Source organism: Gastrolobium bilobum, unplaced genomic scaffold (assembly GCF_033153095.1).
Source record: "Gastrolobium bilobum isolate Gb01-03AN ecotype WA unplaced genomic scaffold, APGP_CSIRO_Gbil_v1 utg3108, whole genome shotgun sequence".
Taxonomy (NCBI): Eukaryota; Viridiplantae; Streptophyta; class Magnoliopsida; order Fabales; family Fabaceae; genus Gastrolobium; species Gastrolobium bilobum.
The window spans coordinates 172,078-184,847 of NW_026897377.1; the positions used below are offsets into that span (position 1 = coordinate 172,078).

The following is a 12,770-nucleotide window of genomic DNA, read 5'->3' on the forward strand; positions in this document are numbered from 1 at the left end:
TCATACTGAATTTTAGGTTTTCATTTTGATATAAAGCAACTTAATTCACTACTAGAAAATTCATCATTTGCGATGGAAATTTATGCAAATTTTGTCGCAAATACCCTTGTAGCAAAATATTCCGTCGTAAATTGGTATTTGCGATGGATTTTGCCAATTTGCGACGGATATTGCCCGTCGCAAATGATGAATTTTCTAGTAGTGTAACAAGAAATATTCAGGCAACCTATTTACCTTATTAGACAAAGATTCAAACTCAACTTGATACTCCATTACAAGGTCCATGTTGCATCAACTTAGCCAGTTTTCCTTTATAATCTTCTTGCTCTGAAAGTTCAAAGCAAACTTGGAGGTATTGCAGAAATCCTTCCCAAGAATCAATGGTAGTATTATTTTTCAACCACTGATACCAGGCTAAGGTTGTACTCACAAAGTAAAATAGGGTTATCTTCAATCGTTGCGCTTCAACAATGTCATAAAAATTGAAGAATTGATTGATCTAATAGATCCAATCTTATGGGACTGAAGATCCATCAAATTTGTAAACCTCAAGTCACAAATTGTTTGCTACTTAAGAATCTTTAGGACCTGGTGGCTAGTTGTTAGCAGATGATATGTGAGAGGGTTGGTGTTCTCTGCAATTTCCAAAAATAGCATCGAGCTTGCACGCAATCTTCTAAATTTGCTTGTGCATCTAGTTCTTGAGGTGTTACATCTCTGGTTGGGTTTGCTCTAAATGTTCATCAACCGATCAGGAATAATTTTCTGGTGCCATTTGTTCAACAATGAAAGCATCAGTTGATAGAACCCAAGTTTTATCGTGGAACAATATAGAAGAGATGAGAAAGAATAGAAAGACGAAGAGACGAGAAAATTGAGAATTTTTTATTCAATATTTCCAACAACACCATAAGGTCCTATGTCCCCTTCTATATCTAGCCCAAAAGTAACGAACCACTAGCAGATTACAACAACCAATTATTACATCTCAAGCTATAACCAAAATAATAGCTATTTGCTACCTTTTCTACGTACAATAGATATTCCTTCTCCTAGTTCTTCTTAATATCCCTTCTACTATGTTTGTTTTTTCCTCAAGTTCTTCTGGAAGCTTGGTCTCATCTTTCTTTGTTTTTGCATCTCCTACAGCTGCAAAATTCTAGATATTATGCCCTTCCTCTTCGGTTTGTGCCTTGTTTGATTGGGTACTATGAATTAGGTCAGATGTTGGGCTATGGTTTTGTGGATATGTTCTAGGGCATAGGCTCATACATACATACATATATATATATATAGAAATATTTCTTAAGTAGCTTGAGATATATTTATCTCCGTCCACCCCAAAACTACGTCGTTTTGTTTATTTATTTCTATATATTAATTTATTCACCTTCGAATGGTTATGATTCCATTTTTCTCTTTCTTTCTTTATCACCATTGGTCTATCTTTGTACGGTTATAATTTAGTAACCGGAGATAAAGTTATCTTAAGCAGCTTGAGAAATAATAGGCCCATATATATAGGGTTTATTGTTTGTTCTGTCATAAGACCTAAGGTTTTATCCATTCACTTGATAAACTTTTGGTTTACCATATTTTAGGGCTAATTAATGCATGGAATACATAGTTAATTGCATGAAAACTTAGGTTTTATAGTGAAAAAGCATGAAAGTTGGAATCTCAGTTAACATGATGTGATTTTGTTTGTTTTGAAGGTGAATAAACATGAAATAATGTTTAAATGAAGTAAAGGACTTGAATGAGATAGTTGAAGATCAAAAGAAGTTCAACTAAAGCAAGTTACAAGCAATTTGAAGACCGATGGAGCGCACTTAAGCGTTCTACAGCGCCTAATGATTCAAATTAGTCAAATTCCACTGAAGGAGAGTACTTAAACGCTCTAAAGCGTGCTATCAAGTGCAATTTTCCCTTTGAAGAGCGCGTTGAAGCGCTAAGGCGGTGAATTTTAGTATTCTAGTGCACTCAAGCGCGTTGACACGGTCCAACCCAGGCTTAAAATTTGTAATTAATTAGGGCACGGGTTAATTACCTATAAATAAGGGATTTCAACACAAATTAGAAGCTTTTGATAATTCTGATTAGAGAATCCTAATTGGGCAATAGAGGAGCATGTCTTTCATGCTTTGGAGTATTGGGAGCGAGTGGAATTCACGAATGCGCTGGGAACTCCGAAGATTTATAAGCCACCTTATCAATGGAGTTTTGGGGATTTTTTTTATTGTTTTCATGTGTTTTTTAAAATCACTATTCTAGGCTAGATTCTTTTGTAGTTAGGGGCAGATAGAGCCCAATTGATTTTATATGATTATAAATTAAATTTTTTCTGAATTTCTTCCTTTCTATAATTGAATGAATTTGTTTGTATTTAATGTTTTTTATGAGTTCGCTCCTTATAGATTGATTTAGGGGAATTATATGACAATAGGAATGCTGGTGCATGAACCCCGATTTAACAAATTCATCATAATCCTTGTGATCTTGGAATAGACATAGGGTATTGTGCAATCTTTAGATTCTTGATCTTAATGCATGTTTTCTTGAGGAACAACCGGGGAGCTAGAATTCTTTCAAGATTGCATAGAATTAGGGTAACAATGGATTGAGCCTTAATAAATGTAGAAAGGATTGATTGGCAATATTTTAAGGATGAGTTATTGACTTTTAATTCATAACATGTAAAAGAGATTGGGGAAAATCGAACCCTTAACTATGCTTATCTTAATTGTTAAAACCAACTTCTTTTCAATTCTTGTTTTTACTTTTGCAATTTTATGTTCTTGGTTGTCTTTAATTTTGATTCTGAGTTTCTCGTAATCAATTACTCAACTAAATTGCAAGTAGTGAACTAGTGTTTGAACATCAATCCTCGTCGGAACGATCTCGTACTCAAAATATACTTTTATTACTTTTATGACCAGTGCACTTCCAGAAGTCGCAACAAGTTTTTGGTGTTGGGGATTGGATCCTTCATCATTAGAAGTAGTTATAAACAATTTAGATTGAGTTCTTCATTATTCTGCAATTTGAATTTTCTTTGATTTTTATATTTTTCTGCATAATTTTTCTGCAAAATTCTGAATAATTTCTCTACTATATTGGTTTATGCGAGGTACTGTTAATCCAAGATCCTTGCAGTTTAATCCGGAGATAGAGAAGACAGCTACGATGATCATAAAAAGCACAAAAGATAAAAGGAAAATAAGCTTCAAGCTCGACGAAACCAAAGAAGGAAGTCATACAGATAATAATCAAATTCAACCTCCTCCGAGGACATTGGGGGGATTTTATGACTCCAACTTGAGTTCCTTGAACTGCTAGAGTTGTTAGGCCAAATGTGAATGCTAACAACTTCAAGCTCAAGCCAGCTTTAGTGCAGTTAGTTCAAAAGGATCAACTTTTCGAAGGAAGCATAGAAGACCCATATCTACATCTGGAGATTTTTTTTATCTATTGTGATACACTTAAGATGAATGGAGTGACTCCTGATGCGATCTTGCTCCGACTCTTCTCTTGCTCTCTGAAAGATGATGCCAGAGGTTGGCTGCAATCACTACCTCAAGGAAGCATCACCAACTGGGATGATCTTGCAGCCAGATTTTTAGCCCGGTTCTTTTCATCTTCAAAACGAGCCAAGCTTAAGGCTAATATCTCTGCTTTTGAACAGAAAGAGACATAATCTCTTTATGAAGCATGGGAAAGATTCAAGGGACTACTCAGGAAGTGTCCACAGCATGGGTTTGAAGCTTGGGACAAAGGCAGAATTTTCTTCAAAGGAATGACACCTAACACCAGAACTCTAGTCAATGCTGCAACGGGGGGTTCTTTGAAGACTAAAACTCCTGAGGAAGCATTAGAGTTACTTGAATCTCTAGCTTCTCAAGAGTTTGATAATGCTCCAGTACAACAAAGAAGAGTTGGAATTAAGAAGCTGGAATGGTATGATGCATTGTCGGCACAGAATGAGCAGATGATGCAGATGCATAAGAAGAAACAATAACGACTGGATGCCCTTACAAATAAATTTTCTTCTCAGCAAATTGCTTCAGTAGATACTCCTTTGGTCATTTGTGGAATTTGTTCTACTGCTCATGCTACAGAGGATTGTGATTTTAAGAGAATACCAAAAACTGTGGATGTAAATAGAATCTGGTACGATCAAAAGAACCAGAATATTCTAGGGAGGAACTAGTATTGGAATAACTACAATCAAGGGTGGAAGAATCAGAATCAACATCCAGGGTTGAGTTACAAATCCAACCATCAGCTCAATCCTCCTCTTCCAATACAACCACCTCCTCCACAACAAAGCAACTCGTATGACCTGGAGAAATCTTTTGCACAGCTGTCCAAGATCACTTCAGATTATATTCAAGGTGCAAATGCTTTCAGAGAGGACACTTCTACCTTTATGCAAGAGACAAGGACTTCATTCTGAAATCAAGAAGCATCTATCCGAAATCAAGAAGCTTCCATTCAGAATCTAGAGACACAAATTGGCTAGTTGTCAAGGAAGATTGTTGAGAGAGCTCATGGTACTTTCCCAAGTGACACTATCACAAACCCTAGAGAGCACTACAAGGCTATTACAACTAGAAGCGAAATTATTATTCAGCCTGTAGAGAAGCTTTCTGGAGAAAGGAAGAAATATGGGGAGTCTATAATTGAAGAAGAGAAGACAAAGGAAGAAAAGATTACAGTTGAAGCTGAGAGGAGCATTCTAGAAAAGAAACAATTTAAGTGGGAGAAGAAGAAAGCTCTTGAAAGGAAAGAAAAGCCTTTAGATCTCTATCCTTATGCTCATATCTTGTATCCTTAGAGGCTGAAACAAGAGATCCAGAAGTAGCAGTATGCAAAGTTTCTTAACATCTTCAAGAAATTACAAATTAATATCCTATTTGCTGAAGCTCTAGAAAATATGCCCAACTATGTGAAGTTCATGAAGGATTTACTGTCTATAAAGCGCAAGTTGAAGGAGTGCGAAACAGTTGCTTTAACTGAGGAGTGCAATGCAATAATTCAGAAAAAGCTTTCCTCCTAAGCTCAAAGATCCTGGCAGCTTTAGCATCCTATAGCTATTGGGAACACTGAAGTGGGTAAGGCACTGTGTGATCCTGGAGCTAGCATAAATCTGATGCCTCTCTCTATGTGTAAAACTTTGGGAATTCATGAGTTAAAACCAATTACTGTCTCTTTACAGTTGGCCGACAGATTGATCAGAAGGCCAGACATAGTATGATAGAAGATGTGTTGGTCAAGATCGACAAGTTTATCTTCCCTGTAGATTTTGTGATTCTGAATATGGAAGAAGATGTAGAAATTCCTCTACTTCTTGGGAGACCTTTCATAGCTACTGCAAGAGCAATGATCAATGTAGAGCAAGATGTAGAGTAAGAAAAGCTTATGTTGAGAATGAATGAGGAGACAATCACCATTGATGTCTTCGAGTTAATGAAGCATCCATTAGATGGAGGAGATTACTTCATGGTTGATATAATTCAAGATGTAGTTGATGACACCATAAAAGAGGAGAATTCTCCACTTGAATTAGAGCAATTCAATGAAGATGCAAGTGCAAAATTTGTTGACAAAGAAGAAGAACCAGCGGTGGAAGAGTTAGAGAAAAAGGTAGATGACATCTCTCTTGGAAAATAATTAATTTAATGCTTTTTAATAAAATAATTACGCATTTATTACAGTTTTGGGAATAATTACAGATTTATTGCACAATGTGACGCCCCATTGAGGCGTCTCACCCTAAGGGGAGACGCCCCAATGGGGCGTCACTCATCAGATGTTCGTGTCATTTTTTTTCCAAAAAAAAAAATGAATTTAATCATAAAACTTTTGAAGGCCATAACTTTTGACTCGGGTATCCAAATCAGGTAATTCTTTTTTTGATTCCACATAACTTTTAGAGATATACGCAATGACATCTCACTTGATATATTGTATTTTTCACAAACATAATTTAAATTTAAATCAGGTAATCCTTCTTCCTTAGAGATTTAGAATATTTATTTAATTATTTCCTTTATTAATACAGATTTTTCAAATTGATTTTTGAGTTTAAATCACAAATCAAATCTTTATTTTGTTTTCCTTATTAATAATAATTGTTACTTTTAATTTAAATCACAAACCAAATCTTTTTATAATAAAAATAAAAATAAAAATTAATTTAAATCACACATCAAATCTTGATTTATTTTTTATATTAAATCACAAACGCAGAACTCAGAGGCTTCTGTTTAAAATTGTGACACGTTTCAACACCTGACACGTCACCAATCACGTCTAAATTAGGTTTCAATCAAGAGGCAATCATGCCTAATTTAGGTAATTTTATTTTTGAAAAACATTCATAAGCCATCATTAATTTCAGACCACGAATAATAGCCCAAAAGCTTATAGCATTAATCATTAATTTCTCATTAATTTCAAAAATAATATCCTTCTTCCTTAGAGATTTAGAATATTTATTTAATTATTTTCTTTATTTCTACAGATTTTTCAAATTGATTTTTTAGTTTAAATCACAAATCAAATCTTTATTTTGTTTTCCTTATTAATAATAATTGTTACTTTTAATTTAAATCACAAACCAAATTTTTTTATAATAAAAATAAAAATAAAAATTAATTTAAATCACACATCAAATCTTGATTTATTTTTTATATTAAATCACAAACGCAGAACTCAGAGGCTTCTGTTTAAAATTGTGACACGTTTCAACACCTGACACGTCACTAATCACGTCTAAATTAGATTTCAATCAAGAGGCAATCATGCCTAATTTAGGTAATTTTATTTTTGAATAACATTCATAAGCCATCATTAATTTCAGACCACGAATAATAGCCCAGAAGCTTATAGCATTAATCATTAATTTCTCATTAATTTCAAAAATAATATCCTTCTTCCTTAGAGATTTAGAATATTTATTTAATTATTTTCTTTATTTCTACATATTTTTCAAATTGATTTTTTTAGTTTAAATCACAAATCAAATATTTATTTTGTTTTCCTTATTAATAATAATTTTTATTTTTATTTTTGATTTAAATCACAAACCAAAATTTTTCTATAATAAAAAAAATTACAAAAAAAATTTAAATCACAAATCAAATTTTTTTTTTTTATTAAATCACAAACCCAGAACTCAAAGGCTTCTGGGTTTAACCGCTCTTATAATACCATTCTTGCAAATTAAAATTATGTTTATGAGAAATAAAATATATCAAATGAGATGTCATTGCGTAGATCTCGTAGAGTTATGTGGAATCAAAAAAAAGAATTGCCTGATTTGAATACCCGAGTCAAAAGTTATGGCCTTCAAAAGTTTTTTGATTAAATTAATTTTTTTTTGGAAAAAAAAATGACACGTGTCAACACCTGATGAGTGACGCCCCATTGGGGCGTCTCCTCTTAGGGTGAGACGCCTCAATGGGGTGTCACATGTGACGCTCAAAAGGGGCGTCACATTGTGCAATAGATCCGTAATTATTTCCAAAACTGTAATAAATGCGTAATTATTTTGTTAAAAAATATTAAATTAATTTTTTTACCCATCTCTCTTGGTGCCTGAAAGGTGGAGCTTAAGGAGTTACCTTCAAATATGAAATATGTTTTCCTTGGTGACAACAACATCACCCTACAATTACATCATCTTGGGTGTTCGGGAAATTAATAAATGATGTTTTGATAAAATTTATATAATAATAAAAAATAACAAAACACCTTTCATTAATTATATGAATTTTACTAAATATGAATGGAGACTAAAACATCTTATTCTTATACAAAATATGAAATAAAAATAAAAGTTATTATTCAAAATCGAAAAGTAAAAATAAAAAACCAGCTCAGTAACAAAAAAAACAAAAAAGTGGTAAACTTCGTTCAAATCGGATAACATTATTGATTGGACAAAAATGAAACAGCTGGAATTTTTGTGGGTCAAACGAGGCATGACATATTCGAAAGATTATAACGAACCAATTGCTTTATATTAAGCTTCCACGTTTTGGTTACCTAGTTTGGAGTTGAATACATTCCATTAAATTTTTCTTAAAACTAAATATATTATTTTTAAGTTTGTTAATTGAATGCCCATAACCAAAAAATACATATATTATATAATAGGATAAGATCCTTTGACATCGGTGTCAAATTTTGAAATTTGACATCGGTGTCAAATTTTGAAATTTGACACCAAATCTTATCCGTTGATTTCTGCCAATCAACGGTTATCATTTATAATGAGAATATAATTTTTCATGTTGTATGAGACAAAATTATCTCATGCACACACAAAAATATGGATAAGACCCACAAAGAAAAAGAGAGAGAGAAAACAAGTAGGTCCCATCTATTTTTGTGTATGTGCATGAGACAATTTTTGCCTCGTACAACATGAGAAACTATATTCCTATAATTATAAATGTAAGTATATAAATATAGAGTTATATTGCATAAAATAAATTAATAAATTTTCAGCACACACAAATGAGGGGTGAATTCCACCTCTATTTTTTTCTCTCCTCTTATCTGTGGATTCCACTTGTAATTTTGTTTCTACTACATGATATAACTATTTTCCTACATTATACCAAAATTATTTTCCCTAAACATATCATCAATAACAAGAAAGCTTGACACTTATATATCATTGCATTAGTATGCTGTCGTACAATGTTTGGAAGATTTGTTCACTTTCCTTTTAATCAAGAATTTGACAGAAAATTAATGAATATGGAAGTACTTGCTATTAACGTTGCTTCCAAACTTAGCTATCATGATGTGGTTTGTTATGGAGGATAGAATTGTGAAGTCAATAGCGTACGCGTATAGGTAAGGTAATTATGGGACTCATGCGCTTTATGCTTTTCCATGGTCTTATGAAGCTCAAGTTTACTTGGTCATCATGTATATATAGATGAAAAACTAGGCCAACAATAGCCAAAACTATAAGAGTGTAAAGTCCAATCCCTAGCTAAGATTTGCTTTGATATGAGTTCTCTGAAATTCGCTTTTCTTCTCTTTCTCCTTGTCCATGGTGTGCTTGCCAGAGGAAGCAGAAGGGAAGAAATAAGCTTTGATCAAAATTACAAGGTCATATATGGTGGCAATCATGTTGTGTCCTTAAACCAAGGGAAAGAAATTCAGCTCATGATGGATAGCTCTTCAGGTTATCATTCCCTTTCCATTAAGTTGCATGCATCACCTTTCGTTTTATCTTCTTATTTACTTTTACTCATGCATCTTTGGTTTTCTTTTCCCCGTTCCAACAGTTTATTTATTTTTGGTTATGTGCATGCATTGCGCACACGCCTATATAGTTTCAATTACAAAATAAAAATTTATTCAAAATTACTATATAAAGTGTATTCAATTGAAGAAGTAAATAATAGAAATAGGATAAGGATCCGTTTACAAACTTTTTTTTACAAATTACACTAAGTATGACCGGTCATACACTCTTGATTGAAGTATGACCAGTTATATTTAGTATAGTTTGTAAACAAAAAGTTTATAAATATAACCTTCTCCATATAAATATACCAGTATTGTGGTATTATACCACAATAGGTTATCTAAAGATTGATGTAATCGCCATATTTCTTCTACTTTACAAAAAGGTGCTTTTATGATTTTTTATTTTATTTTTAGAAACTGCTATTTTTAGGTTATGAGAAAAACATGAATTTTTTTAATGTTTTTGTTCTTTTTCGTTCCCATCAACTATCCAAGAGAAGTTACGTGCGTGAAGACAATTTGATTACATATATGGTGGAAAATGTGTGACACCTTGTAAAGAACCAATAACAGCTAAAATTTAAGGGGTTTTCTAATCTCATGTTGTAGGAGGGTATTTATCTCCTATTGTAGACACAATCATGGGTGGAGCCCACTCACTTATAAAAAATAAAAAATTTAAAATTAAACTACACGAAAATCAATGAGTGTGTAGAAAAAAGATGTTATCTTATGTTGCATAAGATTAATATTTCCCAAAATTTAATTGATATTATTGAACTAATTGAAGAGTTTGCGTCTTGGAGTTAGGACCCAATATGAGTCCATATTAAAAGGAAAACACATATTTATGTTTCGTATGTACAGCTACTTTCCTTGAGATTATTGTTGATTTTTCTTATAGGTTTTATGTCATACTAGGACATGATTTTGTGTGGTGACCTTCCACTAGATGTTCAGAACATTGAAAGTGGACTTCGTCATTGAAACTACAATTTGATTTACACGTCCGAGAAACAGTTGAAGTTGTTAAGATGTCAATATCTTACCAAAGATCCACTGATTAATGTAAAATTCATTGGTTGTGTGCGTTGGTAGTATTTCCATTAATTAGATAAATAATTCAACGGTTGATAATGGACCTTGCTTTCTTAATTTGTCGAAACAAGAAATGATGATGATTTCATAAACTCTGTAGCTATATCTTTGTAATTTTTGTTGTTATTTACCAAATTATAGTAATTATTCATTTTTCAATAATCATACCATTGATCTAAAGAAGTTTAAAGTAATTGTATATTCTTATTAAAAAAATATATTTGGATATACTTATAAGATACCAAAATATTGGGGCAGCTAATTAGAAAGATATTGGTTCTTTATGATGACTCAATTTCTATTTTATTTGAACATAAAGGATCTGGCTTTGGATCCAAGATGAGTTACGGTTCTGGATTCTTCCATCTGAGGATCAAAGTACCTGGTAGGGATTCTGCAGGAGTTGTCACGGCTTATTATGTGAGTTTTATCACCTTATTTTGATATTCAAGATTAAATTCATCATATGCCATAAGGAGAAATTGTCCTTAATTGATGGCTAATCTAAATTAAAGATACTATTAGAGAAATATAAAAACTATTAAAAAGGCTTTCATTTAATAGTTTAATTTTTTTTGATTAAATTAATTTTTTACATATCATTAAAATCTCGACCACGGGATCATGAGTTCAATTCTATTGCCTCATTTTATTAATAATTAAATATTGTGAAAAATTTTAGTACGAGTTTGAACCTAAAGCATTATTCACCCTTCAAATCTAATATGCAAGTGTTATTTACAAAATATTATTGATTCATTATTTTTGTATTTGAATGCAGTTGACTTCACAAGGAAATGGGCACGACGAGTTAGACTTTGAATTCTTAGGCAATAGAGAGGGGAAGCCATACACATTACAGACCAATGTATATGTAAATGGTGAAGGGAATAGGGAGCAAAGACTTCACCTTTGGTTTGACCCCACAGCAAATTTTCACGACTACAGAATTCTTTGGAACCCACATCAAATTGTGTAAGATACAAGCCCTGTCACTTTTGATATGGTTCATTTTGAAGTACCAGTGGTTAAAACATGTACTTAATTATACAATTAAGTACTCAAAAATAACCACTTCAAAAAATTTTGAAAATAAAAAAGTTAACATCAACTTCACCTAAGTTATTATAATTAAGCTGTTTTATATTATACAAATGATTTTTCGATCAAACATAAATTTAACGTGTTTTTTTATGGACTCCATATATATTTAATCAATTCATTAAATGGCTGACTATAACTTACGAAGCTAAAAAGGTCATATCATAAGTGAAAAATAACCATAAGAGTCGTTGGACTTTTATTGACTATTCTCAATGTATCTAGTTGATCCATGAAATGGGATTTAATCCCAACTCTTACTATCAAATACAAATGACTTTGACGTCGTTTGGATGGTTTTTTTTTTCATTAAAAGTTGTTTTTTTTTATAAAAAAAAAAACAAACAAACAGAAGTAAAAAAAATTAAAATCATACTTAAAAAAAACAGAAATTAAATATTAAATATTTTTTTTCAAAATTCAAATTTGCCAAACAAACCTCACCTCCTCTGCTACTGTCGTTGCCGACCTGGTCAGCTGAGTTAACCAACACTCTTTAGTGAGCTTAGTTGATTATGTAAAAAAAAAAAATTACGCCTCATTAAATTCGATTACTGAGTACGGGGTGGAGGTAATCCTTGTACACGACCTTACCCTGGCATAATTGAGAGGTTTGTTTGTAACATACATTAATCTAATTTCATATAATCATTTATAATTTCAGTATCTAATCAAATATTTGGATTGACAGGTTTTATGTGGACAGACTCCCCATTAGGGTATACAAGAATAAAAGCAACGTTGGAGTGGGCTACCCATCAAAGACTATGCAAATAAAAGCAAGTTTGTGGGATGGGGATAGCTGGGCAACAGATGGAGGCCAAGCCAAAATCAATTGGAGTTATGCACCATTCAAAGCAAACTTTCAAGGATTTGATGTTAGTGGCTGTCAAGTTCAAAGCCTAAATGATCACCAACATTGTGTTTCTGATAACTACTGGTGGAACAGCCACAAGTATTGGCAATTAGATCCTGCTCAACAAAAAGAATATGAAAATGTAAAGCAAAAGTATATAACTTATGACTATTGTACAGATAAGCATAGGTATCCTACTCCTCCCTTAGAGTGCCTCTAGAGAATTAGAATGAAATACCTCCTAGCTTGTAAACATCAACCACATAAGGCTAGTGCCACATATAAGAGCGGTTCTTGATAGAGGTATCTGGGACTAAAATAAGTTACTCGATAAATTTACATAGTGCTAAAGTGTTGTTAATTTGCCGAAATTTGAAATGAGGAATCACAACCAAGTTAATTTGTTTACAAATTTTAAACTTTTGGTCATGCTTGGATC

General features: G+C 32.4%; 1 protein-coding gene and 1 non-coding gene across 2 annotated transcripts; one reads left to right on the top strand and one right to left on the bottom strand.

Annotated features, from left to right (window-relative positions):
* Positions 1-3,652: 3,652 nt before the first annotated feature.
* LOC133306433 (small nucleolar RNA R71) lies at positions 3,653-3,759 on the bottom strand. Its single transcript, XR_009750892.1, has one exon. It is a non-coding gene; the product is annotated as a small nucleolar RNA R71 (small nucleolar RNA).
* A 5,271-nt stretch (positions 3,760-9,030) lies between these two features.
* LOC133306418 (xyloglucan endotransglucosylase/hydrolase protein 2-like) lies at positions 9,031-12,551 on the top strand. The gene is made up of 4 exons (XM_061506733.1): positions 9,031-9,208; positions 10,694-10,794; positions 11,156-11,349; positions 12,167-12,551. Exons 1-4 carry the CDS (start codon positions 9,031-9,033, stop codon positions 12,549-12,551), a joined length of 858 nt encoding a protein of 285 aa, XP_061362717.1.
* The last annotated feature ends 219 nt before the right edge of the window (positions 12,552-12,770 follow it).

Excerpts from the sequence above, each read along its gene's own strand:
- LOC133306418 (XM_061506733.1), top strand. The coding sequence starts at position 9,031 with ATGAGTTCTCTGAAATTCGCTTTTCTTCTCTTTCTCCTTGTCCATGGT. Across the intron at positions 9,209-10,693 it reads CATGATGGATAGCTCTTCAG|GATCTGGCTTTGGATCCAAG; the intron begins GTTATCATTCCC and ends TTGAACATAAAG. Across the intron at positions 11,350-12,166 it reads TGGAACCCACATCAAATTGT|GTTTTATGTGGACAGACTCC; the intron begins GTAAGATACAAG and ends TTGGATTGACAG.